The sequence below is a fragment of the Scatophagus argus genome, chromosome 9, assembly GCF_020382885.2.
Source record: "Scatophagus argus isolate fScaArg1 chromosome 9, fScaArg1.pri, whole genome shotgun sequence".
NCBI lineage: Eukaryota > Metazoa > Chordata > Actinopteri > Scatophagidae > Scatophagus > Scatophagus argus.
The window spans coordinates 17524652-17538878 of record NC_058501.1 but is presented as its reverse complement, the minus strand read 5'-3'; the positions used below and the strand labels follow the sequence as shown (position 1 = coordinate 17538878).

The 14227-nt window shown below is 41.9% G+C and overlaps 3 protein-coding genes across 8 annotated transcripts; 1 reads left to right on the top strand and 2 right to left on the bottom strand.

Moving 5' to 3' along the window:
* Positions 1-406: 406 nt before the first annotated feature.
* On the bottom strand, positions 407-4030 carry LOC124064590. Its single transcript, XM_046399202.1, has 3 exons — positions 3410-4030; positions 1715-2533; positions 407-1330 (listed from the first exon to the last, which is right to left on the bottom strand). The coding sequence occupies exons 1-3, from the start codon at positions 3725-3727 to the stop codon at positions 815-817; spliced, it is 1653 nt and encodes a 550-aa protein (XP_046255158.1). The 5' UTR covers positions 3728-4030; the 3' UTR covers positions 407-814.
* A 1145-nt stretch (positions 4031-5175) lies between these two features.
* ino80e (INO80 complex subunit E) lies at positions 5176-8627 on the bottom strand. 2 transcript variants are annotated; one of them, XM_046399264.1, is made up of 8 exons: positions 8502-8627; positions 8129-8211; positions 7973-8043; positions 7827-7879; positions 7645-7726; positions 6807-6924; positions 6370-6468; positions 5176-5905 (listed from the first exon to the last, which is right to left on the bottom strand). In XM_046399264.1, the coding sequence occupies exons 1-8, from the start codon at positions 8527-8529 to the stop codon at positions 5699-5701; spliced, it is 741 nt and encodes a 246-aa protein (XP_046255220.1). In that variant the 5' UTR covers positions 8530-8627; the 3' UTR covers positions 5176-5698. The 2 variants fall into 2 exon arrangements, with proteins under 2 accessions (XP_046255220.1, XP_046255219.1); XM_046399263.1 differs by lacking the exon at positions 8502-8627 and adding an exon at positions 8424-8466.
* A 534-nt stretch (positions 8628-9161) lies between these two features.
* On the top strand, positions 9162-13593 carry si:ch73-54f23.4 (zinc-binding protein A33). Of its 5 annotated transcripts, none has more exons than XM_046399251.1 (7): positions 9162-9266; positions 10921-10993; positions 11207-11302; positions 11516-11806; positions 12438-12460; positions 12621-12736; positions 12818-13593. In XM_046399251.1, the coding sequence occupies exons 2-7, from the start codon at positions 10928-10930 to the stop codon at positions 13369-13371; spliced, it is 1146 nt and encodes a 381-aa protein (XP_046255207.1). In that variant the 5' UTR covers positions 9162-9266; positions 10921-10927; the 3' UTR covers positions 13372-13593. The 5 variants fall into 5 exon arrangements, with proteins under 5 accessions (XP_046255207.1, XP_046255205.1, XP_046255204.1 ...); XM_046399249.1 differs by lacking the exon at positions 9162-9266 and adding an exon at positions 9656-9794; XM_046399250.1 differs by lacking the exon at positions 9162-9266 and adding an exon at positions 10652-10727.
* Positions 13594-14227: the final 634 nt, after the last annotated feature.

Sequence of the window (14227 nt, the reverse complement as noted above, 5' to 3'; positions counted from 1 at the left end):
AAACAAATACAATGTTGGGTAGTCTTAGTAGTTGTAGTCTGTCCTATATTATGATGATCCCATGTTTTGCATGTGAAATCTTAATCTCTAAAGTAACAGGTAACTAAAGATATATCTGTTAGATTAATATAGTTGAAAAATGTACATAAGTATAATACTTGAGTAAATGTATTCAGTTATTGTACACTTTTGAAAGAACCTAACACACTGTGTACCATCATCCCCCATCATCCCGTCCCAAGTGTACCACCGTGTGAAAAAAATAAGTAACAAAAAATAAGTAAAAATAAGTATATAATAATAATAATAAATAAGTAAAAATCCTTTACCAGAAAGAGGGTAGAACGAATATTGTCTTGTTCTGATGGGCAAAATATTTCCATTGCTCAAACAAATACAAAGTACAATCAGTCAGCATTCTCTTTTATTCAAATGTACATGTAAGCAAGTATTTTCATAACAATTATCGTACAACAATTTTTTTGAGTAATTACATCCAAAAGCTTGTACACAGTGTTTTTTGCTTGCTGTTTTTATCACTATAGGGTCACTTAAATTAAAAAAATACAGCAGATTATTGAGACAGCCAGCCACAGTGAAGTGTAATACCTATTGAGGAAGAAATTTGTGATTCACCAAATTTGATTCAGTGAATTACAATCCTTGTGTAACAACTAAGGCATATCAAGTGACATCAAATTGAAAAAAATCCAAATTTTTTCACACTCTTAAAGAAATTCACTTTTAATTTGGAGAAAATATTTGAAAGTTTGTTACATATGGCATCAAGTGGAGTGAATTTTTGTTCCAATTTTTACTCTGACTCCTGCCCAAAAGCCTCCCTCACCCCACCAATGACCATATCCACCACCCCCATTACTACTCCCCCTCCCAACCTGCACACATTACCCACCCCATTTCCACTTCTCCACACCAGCCTCCACAACCCTCCACCTACAGCTTTTGCCTGACTCCCCATCTCTGACATTACTGTTCCCACATACCCCTCACCCTGTTCCCATAATCGTCCTCCAAAGAACTTGGTCACCCACCAACCATTATCGAAAGCATCACCAAATATTCCCACTGTGTCTCCAGCCAGGGTCCCCATACCAGTGACTCCAGTGTAGCAGCTGTTCAGCAGGGCCCCCAGCATGGAGGAGGTGCAGTAGTACATGCTGAAGAAGCAGGTTTCCCCGATACCCAAGACCATTTCTGCAGCAGAGCCCATCCAGGACAAGAGGTCAGAGATCAAGAGATGGAGCAGTGAGAAGGTGTCTCCAGGCAGGGCAGACAGAACTCCAAGGTCTTCTTGAAGAACATATGTCACCTGAATCAAGACAAAATGAAAACAAAAAAGTTGCTTTTTGAGTGAGATTAAAAAAAGAAGCAAATCATGAAATGATGACTGAAATTACCCTGGATGAAATTCTAAAATCAGGGTAATCTTGATTTGGGATTGCAGTCTACAGATTTGTAACAGAGGGCCAGTGTTACAAACAGGGGTTTTATGGGCTCTGTGGAGTAGCCTTATGGGAAGTGTAGTATCCAATAATTTTGGGGCTTCACACATAACAGAGACTAAAGAGTCATGATATCTCAGCCTCCGCTGCATCAATGCTGACCCATCTTTGTTTTTTAGCCTTATGGTATAATATTTAGTTTCTGAAGTGCACTTTAAGTTTAAATAAAACTATGTCTTAATGGTGATTACCTGTCCAGGTAACTGTGTGATTGTGGAGAACACAGGCCGCAGGGGAGCTTTGAGGATGGACAAGGTGGTGGAAAGGGCAAAGACCACAATGCTGCTGGAATTTGTGTCTGTCTCTTGTTCATCCACAGTTTCATGCTCAGCAGAGGTCTCAGGAGACTCAGATGTGACAGCTCTTGAACGTGTCACGTCACCCTGCCCAACACCCCAACTCTCTGAAGGTGCTGCATCTGCTGAAGTTTGTTGAGTGATGTCTGCAACATCAGCTTCCTCTGACTGAGCATCAACACCAGCCACCTTTTCTGCAGCTGTGCTTTCCTTGTTCGAACTCTGGCTGGTGGCATCTGAACCAACCTCCTCTTCAGTGACTTCACCAGCAGTGTTTGGCACTACATCCACTGTGATTTCAATGCTCTTGCCATCTGCTCCTCCACAGCCCTCTGAGAACAGCTCTGCCACTCCAAGCATCTCCTCCAGCTCCTGCACGCTCACTTGCCTCCCAGCTTCCCCTGCCTCTCTGATTAACCCAACACTGAAGCCACTCTTCCCTTCAGGGACAGCGCAGCACATTGCAGACCACAGCGGCTGCACCTGACACTCGTCCTCAGCAGCCTCGAGACCTCCCGCCCCCGTCAGGATGTAGAGATCACCTCCTGAAACGCTGCACTGGGGAGAAATGCTTGCCTGGACTAGTGCTGTGACTGTTGAGTCCCAGTGTTGAAGCAGGGAGTCTGAGGGTGAGACAGGATGAGATGTACCTCTGCCTCCCTTGACAAGGGCTGGTACTGATATTTTTATTTTGTCTTCCTCTTCTTCCTCCACCTGGCAGAAACAATCGACAAAACCAAGTGTTAAAGTACGACTGTGTTAGAACCTATGCAAATTATAGTCCACTGTATTACCTTACAGAAACCTTACCTGGTATTTTCATACATTTCATTTACTTGATCATTTTCAAAAGTTGCTTAGTTACATTAAATGAAATATTCAGTGCCATGGTAAAACAAATGAATCAGACCTTTCACTTAAGGGCCTGATTTCAAGATCCTACTTACTGTAAGTAAAAGTATTCTCCACAAAATCTACTGTCATCGTAGCAAGAATAAAAGTATTCATTCTGCATATACATATGGCTCTATGGCCATATAAAGGTGGAGCAAATTTAAATATTTATGTACAATATATAGTTTTGTTACTAAAAAAATTATTTACTTTTATAACCTTTGCTTTTTGTGAAATGCCTGATACTTTTTGGGGCCTCAAACAGTTCTTCAAATTAAATGAAGTATAGAGATGAAACCGCCCACAGCTCAGAGATATTACTGTGTATGAAGAATGAAGAGATCACAGTCCAATAAAGGCTGCGAACTACTGGTTTAATTTTTAACAATGCATTTTAATAGCTTTACACATCTTGTTTTTTATTTCAAACCCTAACCTGAAAAGTAAGCACATCTGTCAACAGTGAAGCAAAACATACAATATCTAAAATGTGGTGGAGCAGAAATATACAGTAACACAGAATGTTAATATACCCAAGTTGAAGGGCAGTACTTTAATAAATGTATTCGGTCACTTTCTATCACTGATTTACTACTTGCATGCCAGAACACCAGTCTGTGATTTTGTGTAATCTCAAATTCCATCATTTACAAAGAGATAATATCACTTTCACAAATACGATAGCTGCATCCTTACCGTGTGCTCTCCCCCCTCCTCTCGCTCTCTCTCTGCCCATCCATGGCTGAGATGGAAGGCAGAGTAGACAGCTGTGTCACAGGTCGGTCTGGACAGAGTGGCAAACGCCTGTCCCCCGGGCAGTCTGTGGCAGAGTGGGCGCAACAGTGGCCCAGCAGAGCCTCCCTGAGGAGGCGTCTGTCTATAGAAGCAGTGGCTGCAGAGGCTGAAGCCTGGCTCTGAGTTGTCCTCAGCTGGAACAGACAGGCCTCGGCCCAACACTGCCAGCAGCCAAACAGCCGCAGCAGCAGCTGCACTGACAGCAGCAGGACACAGCATGGTGGTGGTGAGCTCAGCAAATCCTCCCTCTCACTCGCACACTCACACTCACACAGAGCGAGAGGGAGAGGCTTATGAATTATCCAGTGGTTTCCGTATATAGATGGAAAAGATAAGGTGGTCGAGGTTGGCTGCTGATGGCTTGTTTTCCTCACTTGCTTCTTGTTCTCTCCTCCTGTTTGGTTCCAACCATGTTTGTCTTCTTTTAATGTCAGCTGTGTACTGAGAATGAATCTTGTGCTGCAAGCACAATCTTGCTTACTCCTTCATTTCCCTTTCCCTGACAACCTCACCCCCCTCTATCAGTTCCACCCTCTTTTGACTCACCCTCTGGCTGTGCCTCCACTTCACCCCTCCCTCTTATACTCTCTATGGTTACACCTTAAACTCCCATTGCTGTTAGGTATACAAGCCATGCCCACACCCATTAAACACTGCCAATTACCTGTAAGTCTGCATTCCCAAACAATGGTGCTTGTATAGTGTCAGTCCTTTGATTGACACACTCCTGTTGCCCATTATTGTTAGTAAAGCACATTCCTGAATGTGCTGAGTCTGTATCTATTCGAAGAATTCCTTTGAAATACTTTAGTTTCAAAGACTAGGATTTCTCCCCTGAAACTCCAGTCGAAATGTGGATAACCGAGCTCTAATTTTAACAATGTCAGTTTGTGACATCCTCATTAAAAGTTAATCCCAACAGTGTCATGGGTCACTGTCTCACCCAGAGTGCAGCAGCTCTTGAAATCCAACTTTCCAGACAAAAGACACACACACACACACACACACACACACACACCCTTTCATGGCTCATAGATTGCAGCCTATTTTCCTTAATATTTGAAATATGCCTGTTCAGACATGATACTGAGACTATTCTTTAAAAAAATGTTTTACATAGCAAACTCACACACTATTTGCATGTGATTTAATAACCCAGTCCTATGCATGTGTTAAGAGAGAAGTGAAAACTATCTTGCTCTGTTTTTGACATCTAGCAGAGGTGGAATCCAGCCAGGGTGCCCTCATGTTGCTTAAGAGTTATGACCAACATGAGACGAATGTACCCTTTGGGCTTCTGTCAAGAGTGGTATCAGGATTCCTTTGCTGAGAGGTCGGGCAAGCAAAGAACTCCATGTGCAACATTAACCAACACAAACTAAGTTCAAAAGAGCTTTCCTTCGTCACAGCTTCAGAGTAGTGAATGTTGTCAGTCCTGCATGCAATGAGCACCGACACAGACGTTAGCATACCGCAGTGACTCTCTGGAATGACAGTTTTAGGGTGTGATGTTCTGGGTGGGGCATCAAGTCATAGTATAAAGGTATGTCTCACATTTTCTATGCTTTTGATATGAGAAATATTTTCAGACATGCAACACTCTGGCAAAATGGCCTCTAAAACATGTGAATAATAAATTCAAACAAAAAACTGTTAGTCATCTGAAATGAAGTCATTTTACATTTTATTTTCTGACACACACCATTTAATACATGTAAAAAATAATATATCTTCATTCACATGAAGTAGTTTTGATTTTTGACAATTTGTTAAAAAAAAAAATTTAACATAGTACAAATGACAGGTTTCTAAACTGCCTGTAACAAGCAAGCTCTCTGCAGGTGCAGGACACACCTAGTTGTTACACAAAAATTAATCTACAGGTAGCTTGTAACTGTGCAAAAAGCAAAGTATGCAAACTTTCCAGTGCCTGTGGATTTTTCTTTTAAAATGTACAAACTGTAGTTTTGTCAGAGATTTAATTCTTCACATACAAAATACACCAAAATTATCTTGGAGATATTTTGACAGTGATACTGAAATTAAGCAAAAGTCCACAAGGGGGCGCTTAACTCCTCTTCTGAAAATGTCAACCATACAGTGAGGCGTGTTCTGTCTTTCACTTTAGCACAAACAGATGTAGAATCTCTACTTTTCTGCTTATAAATACATCTAAACACACACTCAGGCTCACTCATTAGGGATGTCAATGACTAGTTCAGCCTCGTCTCCCTCCCCTCTGTCCTCCTCTCCTCTGTCGCTGTCTCCATCGCTGTCTCCCTCTTCGTCAGCAGCATCTCCACTAAGCATTTGTCTGGGTACCCAGCTGAAGGGGCCACTGGTTGCCGGAGGGGCCGCGGTGGCTGATGGGTAATTAGGTGCCATTGGGGCAACAACCTGAGAGGAATTAGCAATAAAGCAAAATTGTTAGGAATGATAAAGGGATGGAGATATGATGAAGGACCGAGGAGTATGTATGGATGGCTGCACCACAGATGTAAATCAGGACAAGCATGCACCATATATATATGAACTTACAGACAAACCAGCTGGAGGGTCATTTCAACATAGTATAAAACTTAAAATGGCTTACAGGGCTGAATTTTCTACAAGAAATTACCCAGAAATGTCACACTTACAGGTGAAGATCAGAAACTTTCGTATTTCAAAACCTGTCAGTATGAGTAAAATTAAACAATAATCCAAGCAGACATGTTTCTACCTCCTTCCTGGCCAAAATATAATAGTCTGCTGTGCCATCTAACATACAGGCGCGTTAATAAATAATATTTGTGAGCAGTATATCTGCATTATCATTTGTTTTATTTCTGAGCATCTTATGTTCCCTTTTCCTCTCTCACCTTCCCCGCAGTCTCTCTCTTGTTTTTAGGCGTCTTTGTTTTTTTCTCTCTCTTCATTCGTTCAGCTGGGGGAGCCAAATACTCTGGCGGGAAGGGCATCTGCCCAACACACACACGCAGGCCCCAAATTGACAAATGACCACACAAACACACATGCACATAGGCACGGACAATTTTCAAGATGAACACGCACAAGAACACACACAACAAACACACACAGAAGAATGAGCAATGCATGGACAGTGATGCCATTACAAGCATCACACACACAAATAAAACAAGGGAAGAGATAAAACAGACTGATGAATAAAATGACAAAACAGTCAAATTATATAAATAATGCCAAATCAAAACAGAGATCATGTTTGCTGATGAGGAGATGACAATGGCAGCAACGTTACTAGTCACATTAATAAGAATGGGAGATGGAAACTCACAGTGTTGAGGTAGGGTCCAGCACCTGATGACTGTAGGGGATTTACACCAGGCCGGGACAACAGGGAGAGATGAGGGGAGGATGATGAAGAAAGACATGTCCCCAGACTATTTCTTCGTCTTAAAAGAGTGCAAGAGAAAATCAGTGTGTGGGGTATAACAAGCATGAGCATTCAGAGCACAAAACATTTTTGACTACACTGGTCCATTTGTTTCAGCAGGCCACACCAAGCCTTCACTAGCTTCACTAAAGATGCATACTTTCTCTGTGTTGTCCTTTTGTCTTCTCTATTATAGCATTTTCCCCATCCAAAGCTGAGCTTTAAAAAATGTTTTCGAAAGCAGACAAATCTGAAAAGGCCATCCTCAGTGTAGTCAAGCAAAACCTTACGAAAAATTATGATGCCTGGATAGTTGGAGTGGGCCAAAAAAAAAGAAAGAAGAGGAAACATCAACCAACATTAAACAGAATTAACATTTTGTTTAAACCCATCTATACATACTTGTATTGCAGTCTCAGTTCAGCACAGACAACTCATTAGGCATTTGACAACAATACCAAACATCTGTATCTTGCTTTCACCCACTAAGTTTTTTAAGATGGCCACAATAACCACTTTATCAAAACATATAAGGCACATATTCATTATATTCATATTCACGTCACTATTCATAGTTCCAGCAACCTATGAAAGCTCTAGTCAGCTTTAGCATCCAACAGGAGGAGCAGTGGATGGTGGAAGGCAAAGTGCTAACCAATTTGAAAGACACATTTGTTGAAAAGTTAGCCTGAGCCAGTGGGTCTAATTTCTAATTTCTATGTTAAAATACCCATCTTACTTCTTTACACCATCTCGTTCCCGTTCCCTCTCCCTGGGGCCTTCTCCTTCGCTGTTTTCTGAAGAAACTGTTGCATCTGAATCTGGAACAGAAGACAGGAAACCCTGAACCAACACTACGGCTGATCTGTTACTACTCTTATGATAGAAATCAATGCATAACACAGTCTTTAGCGGAACTACCTGAGGAGTCTTCATCTATCCTCTCATACTGTAGCAGTCTGTCCAAAAGGAAGCTAAAAAACAAGTTAAGGTCATCTTTATTCACAGCTCACATGTAATATTGTTTAACAACCACATATTTTCACGTACACACAATGTAATTTCACCTTTTGTCCCTGGAAACTTTGAGAAGTTTTCTCTGTGCTCTCCTCAGCTCCTCCTGAAAGCATTCCTGTTCCTGGAAAAGGGAAACCAATCAGTGCAGAAATAGCGAAACATGATTGTTCAAGACTGACCGCTCACACCTATATCACTGTACTCACATAAACAAGAAATTTTAGTTTTCGTTTCAGATTTTTGTATTTCCGCTTGTAGTCAACTTCTCCGTCCGCTTGACCGTTCATTTCTGAAATACAGCGAGCAAATGACGAAATAATGAAATCTGTAGTCTGTGAACAGGTATAGTCATATAACGGAAGTAATTTTAGTAAGATGGACTGCCTGTGAAAAGACGTAAAGCTAGCCAGTGTACTGTATGCTAAGCTAAAGTAAGCTAGCTAGTTAGACTTAGCTTATATGGCTAGCTCCCTGGGTCACATGCCTGTGAAAAATATCTACCATGATTTATTCCAAACATGCCAACACGATTTCGACAGTTTGCAATTTTTGAAAAACATGAACAGCACACAATGATACCTCTTGTTTGAGCCTGTCTGTGCGACATGCTCTTGTTTACTTCCGTGACGTATTTTTCATGCGTCCCAGTGGGCGGGATCTTCTTCTTCTTCTGCCCCCCTTTTTTTGGTTGTTTGTTTTCACTGCAGTGCATTATCGCCCCCCTCTGATCAACTTCCTGCGCGATCTACTCAACAGGTTTATTGATATTTTTGTATTACGGTACGTTTCTGAAGCCCTCCAGAGATCTTCATGCATACACTAATTACAATCCGTTACATCATTACAGAATGGACTACTCAATCTGACAGTGTTAATATAAAACTAGTGATTGTGAAGTGGAATGGACTTGTTGTATTCTGCTGAAAGTGGCCTCCTTTCCTTGGCCTTGCAATGTTTCTAAATATTGAATCAACTTTTATTTAATTTAAATTGTATTTTGTATATTATCCTTATTTAGCATTCCACTACTCTGACCACTCTTCTACTGCTTTACTCCAAACTATTCCCTTGACTTCCCTTGATTTGCTTATTGATAGGCTATACTTGTAAATCTACCACATCTCTCTGTAGACCTTGTTTTGCCTTCATGTCCAGGAACCCTTATAAACAGAGGTGACATAAATTTGTTTTGTTTTTGTTTTTTTAAAAGTCTGGAATGAAATAGATGTTGACAGCTGTAAGCGAAGGATCCCAGGGACTAGTGAGAACTGAGACAGAATTGGAGCAGAATAAAGTGTTTCCTGCTTTATTCTCCTTAATGCAATCCAGAGCCTAGACTCCCAGGTAATTTAGTGCACCTTTTATTCCTACAAATTTCCTTTTTGGAACTTAAAAAAGCAGCTTCCTTTGTTCTGGTGTTCTTGATTATGTCACTCATCGGTATGTTTTGTACACACTAGGAATAATGCTCTCTTACATGAAAAGGTTGTTAACACATTATCTTTCCCTCTGTCTGACCGCTTGAGCTCCAGCCGGAACTTGTCTTATCAGGGGTGTTGAGAGCGTTCATGGCTCAGCTTCGGGAATAAAATTGGGCTCAATTTAATAATAATTCACAGGTCCTCTGCATATCTTTTCCCGCAGCACTCCTGCATCAGCACTTTAGTGCGGTGTTGTTCTTTGTGTCCTTTGAGGTCAGCACAGTCATTAACTGTTTCTTTCTGCTTTCTTGTAACATCTCTCCTGCGAGGACATGCAGGGCTGTAGTGGGGGCTGGCTTGTCTAACAACACTGTCTTAGAGCTTGGGCTCATATCTTTTTAAGATTTTTCTTTTAAAGAGTCTTTGGGGCTGAACCGTGGACTACGCTAAGGTAATCAAGCGGGAACCTTATCATTCGTTCTTGATTTGGAAACAATACCAGAGGTGACTAAAACCACAAAGCCAGTTCATTAAATTAAAATTGAATAGCGAGCATTAATTTACAGCTGCTTTGATTTTCAGTAAGGAATTGCGACGTCCTGTCCTGTCCTGTCAGTGTCCCTTCCACCTGCCACAAACTGTAGTGCACTGAGTTTGCAGCTCAACACAGTCACTTGCCAGGACCCAGCACCCAACATGAATTATAAATGAGGAACATTTGCAGAGATGAGTAATGCTGCTTCAGTGCACCCGTACCCGTAGTCATGACCCCCCCCAGCACCACTACCACCACCCTGTGTGTGTGTTTGAGTGGGGGGGGTTAGGGTAGGATGAAGGTAGGCTGAGGTAAAAAAGAGGTAGAAATTTAAAGCTTGAGTGGACAAACCCACCGCGGGTTTGGCTGGGCAGTGGGCTGCAGATACGCAGTGCTAGAAGAGCAGAGAGCAGAAATGCTGACTGTACACTTAGACAGACAATGTGAAAGCCAGCAGGATACAGACAGTAGGCACTGTGATCGCTCATAGTGGCTGCGCTGGATCCTCTCACGCCCACAGATAATAAGAGCCACCTAGCAAAAATAAACACGCGTTGTTTCCCTTCTAGGCAACACAACTGATTGACTGGCTGCCAGGTTCGTCTTTGTTTCCAAAGACACGGGCAGACAGAAATAGACTCTAATGTGGCTGCTGCCATAAATCGCTGCTGCCAGCCAGCAAGCCCTCCTGGCAGTTAGAGTCATCTGCCCCCCAATAACTCCTCCTATCTCTCCTTTACCCTTAATAGATCCATATATTCTCAAGTCAGCCTGGGGATACTGACCTGTGCTTGCCATTACCTTTTTTCTTGTTATTTTATTTTATTTTGTTTTTTTTTTTACGTGGATGTATGTCCTTGTTGTTTTATTAGTGTGACCATAGTCTGTTTATATCATGCTGGCATGCGTCTCTTTCCCTCTCTCCCTCTCTGTATTGTTGTGTTTCCATGTCTTCCCGTCTGTCCCTCCCCCTTGCTCCCTCCATCACTTTTGTTGCGCTTTCTCAATAGTCTTCTCGATTTCTGTTTTGTCCAACTTTCAGAACTGGAATGTACCAAAACCACACCAAAGACACCAACAACAACTGCAATAAACGGCTTCTCTGTGATCACAAGGTAAGCTGTTAGGGTTTTCACCTGCTGCTATATATAGACCAGCTGATATGAGCTACATTTTCACTTGTAATGTTGACTATTTATTTGACAGTTCATATTTCATAGGCAAAGAAACTCAGCTTGCAGGATATTAAATCCCCAACATTTCTGTTCTGTGTGTATTTTTGCTTCATTTCTCTGCATCCTGTGTGTGTGTGTGTGTGTGTGTTGCAGGAAAAGCTTATCCAGGCTATTAAAAGAATCAAGCACGAGGTAGATGAGTGCAGAGAAGCAGAGAGAGAGACATACGCAGAGTCAGTGGAAGTAGAGGTACTGTTGCTGCATTATTAATCGTTATCTCTTTTGCACTCTTTTCATGACCAGTAATTCCAGTTGAACACAACATTTGTATTTTCAATATTCAACAATTCTGCTGAAGACAGTTTTGAAAATTATTATTCATACTGTCACATCTATATACAGTGAATATTTGGTCACCCTGAGGCTGAATTGGCCATCTTTTCCCTTCCTCGCGTCTTTCAGAGCAGTTTCGATGACCTGGAAAGAGAAATCAGAGCCGAGTTTCAGAACCTCCACCGTTTCCTGGATGAGGAGGAGTATAAGGACTTGGAGCGACTGAGGAGGGAGAGACAGAAACAACTAAAGCAGCTGAAGGAAAGAGAGAAGAAAATAGCAGAGCAAGGGAAAGACCTGGAGAGAGCAATCACAGTGCTCAACAGCAAACTGTCTGAGGAGGACAGTCCTAAACTGCTCAAAGTGAGGAGGCGTTTTCCCTACCAAAAACAGAAGACACTACCTATGACTACCACTCAAGTTTGGTTTATTATTGAATTTAATATTTTAAGCTGTACAATGCTGTGTAAGGTGCTAATTTAAATTTAGAGCACTAAGCTAATGTGTGAGGGGGGTAACTGAGGAGGAGGTGGAGAATCCTGGACTCCGTCCATAAAACATTCTGGAAACTTCTCAGCACAGCAGTCGAGCCACATGTGGGCTTGTCCTAGGTCAGTGTGAGCATTCCCTGGGCCTGCGACAAAACATTACATAGCTAACTTGTGACTTGTCAAAATAACTGTCTATAATTGTTCCTTCTGGTTGAGTTCAGAGCTACCAGGAAACAACATGATGCTACGGGTTTACATCAAAGTGACCCAACCGCAGAGCTGCAGTGCAGCCCTGTGAGCTGTTCTGCACCTCTACAACAGCACTTATTTGATCAATTAGAGGCATTGATTGGCTAAACTGTTGGCTTGCCTGGTTTGCAGGTCAAAATCAATTTCTCATTTAAAAGCGAAAGGCAGTCAATGCATTGGTCAGCAAATATGAATGGGCAGTATAAGGCAGTCTGGCAGCTTGCATCTGGAGTCCAAACAAAGACAACTGTCACAATCAGTCATTTCAACCATTTACAACCATTTGTGCTAAAATATTTCTCTCACTGCAGGAAATTCAAGATCTCATCAAAAGGCAAGTGTGTTTCCTCTCATGACGTTAACCTTCTATGTTTATGCATTGTTGCCATTTCCTCTCATCAACCATCTCCATAGTACTCATCGTGATGTGTCTACCAGGTTTACACTCTACCATTCATCATTGAGTCCTCCCCTATTCCTATTCCGGTCCGCAGGTCTCAGGTCAGCTTTGTTCTTCCAGCAGAGGTGGACACCGAGGTGCGCTCCGGCCAGTTTGTGGGGCCCATTCAGTACAGGATATGGAAGCACATGAAAAACTGCCTTTATCCAAGTACGTTCATATCCATCATTTGATAGAAGACTTGTAAAACAACAACAAAACTCACTCTACCTAATCTTTATTTGCCCACAGATATTACATTGGTGACCTTTGATCCTGAGACAGCCCACCCTAATTTGTCCATGTCCGAGTCTTGCACCTCAGTGTGGTTTGAGGAGAATAAGGACACGAAGGATTGTCAGGCCAATCCACGACGGTTCCACTATTATTACTGTGTGCTGGGCCATCAGAGCTTCACCACAGGTCGACACTACTGGGAGGTGGAGGTTGGACATAAGACAGCATGGAGGTTGGGCGTGGCTCGAGAAGATGTCCCAAGAGGGGAGATGGCTGCTACAGGCACCACCAATGGCCTCTGGACCCTGGCCCGGAAGGGAGGCTCTATCCTAGCCTGCACCGACCCAAAACCCACCAAGGTCAAAGTATCTGTCTGTCTTGTCCGCATTGGTGTGTTCTTAGACTGTGAGAAAGAGGAGGTGTCTTTCTATAATGCTATTACCATGGCGCCAATCTACACCTTCACTTTGGGTACAGTCATGGTTCCCCTTTTCCCCTTCTACAATCCATGTGACACAGATGATGGGAAGAACACGGCAGCAATTAAAATCTTTAACCCTTCACTATGATAAGGGGCCTTTCTCAACAGCTTGAACACTGATGGTCAGGCAGAGATCTGCAATACAAATTTTATATTAGTAGAATGTTATTAATATATTTAGAACCGAAAGGAAGCAAAAAATTGGCTATTAATTTGAAAGAAAATAAGAAGAAAATAAGAAAATTATTTGGCAACTAATCCAGCTTTTCCAATTTGAAGGCCAATTTGTGGCTTTTCTTTTATCTTATGTGAAAATAAACTGCATATTTGGGATTTTGGAACAAAACATGTCTTTTGAAAACTTCATTTTGGATTTCAGTAAACTGACAAATTGATTAATTGATAAAATAACTGACTGTTTTATTATTATTATTGAAAATAACTGTTAGTTGCAGCCCTAATTATATATTGTATTTAAATCTTGCTGAATACAGAAACTCCATATTAAATTTCAAAGATTTGAAAGAATAAACTTGGCTGTTATCATTTCTGTTTTTAATGTACATCTTTAACGTCTGAATGCAGTGGTATTCATAAGAGTTTAGGGAAACAAAGCATGAGGATGGAATTTTGTAGGCAGCCTGGAGCTTTGGGGTCCAGAGCAGGTGTTACCAGCATTATGATGTTACCTTTGGCCTGTTTATAAATATCTCTGTTGTGGCTGCTCTGCCATGATGTGTCCTGGCGAGGTTCTGGAAGCTGAGAACAAGGCAGGATTAGTGGCACACTGGGCCTGAGGGGTGAGAAAGTGGCGCCTGACACTGAAGACAAATGACGGCTGACACTGAGTGAGATGGCGTACTCGGATGAGATGGACAGCTCTGAGACAGAACTGTCCTTCTGCTAGTTCATTGCTCCGAGACTGGAAAAGCAAAGACAGCAGG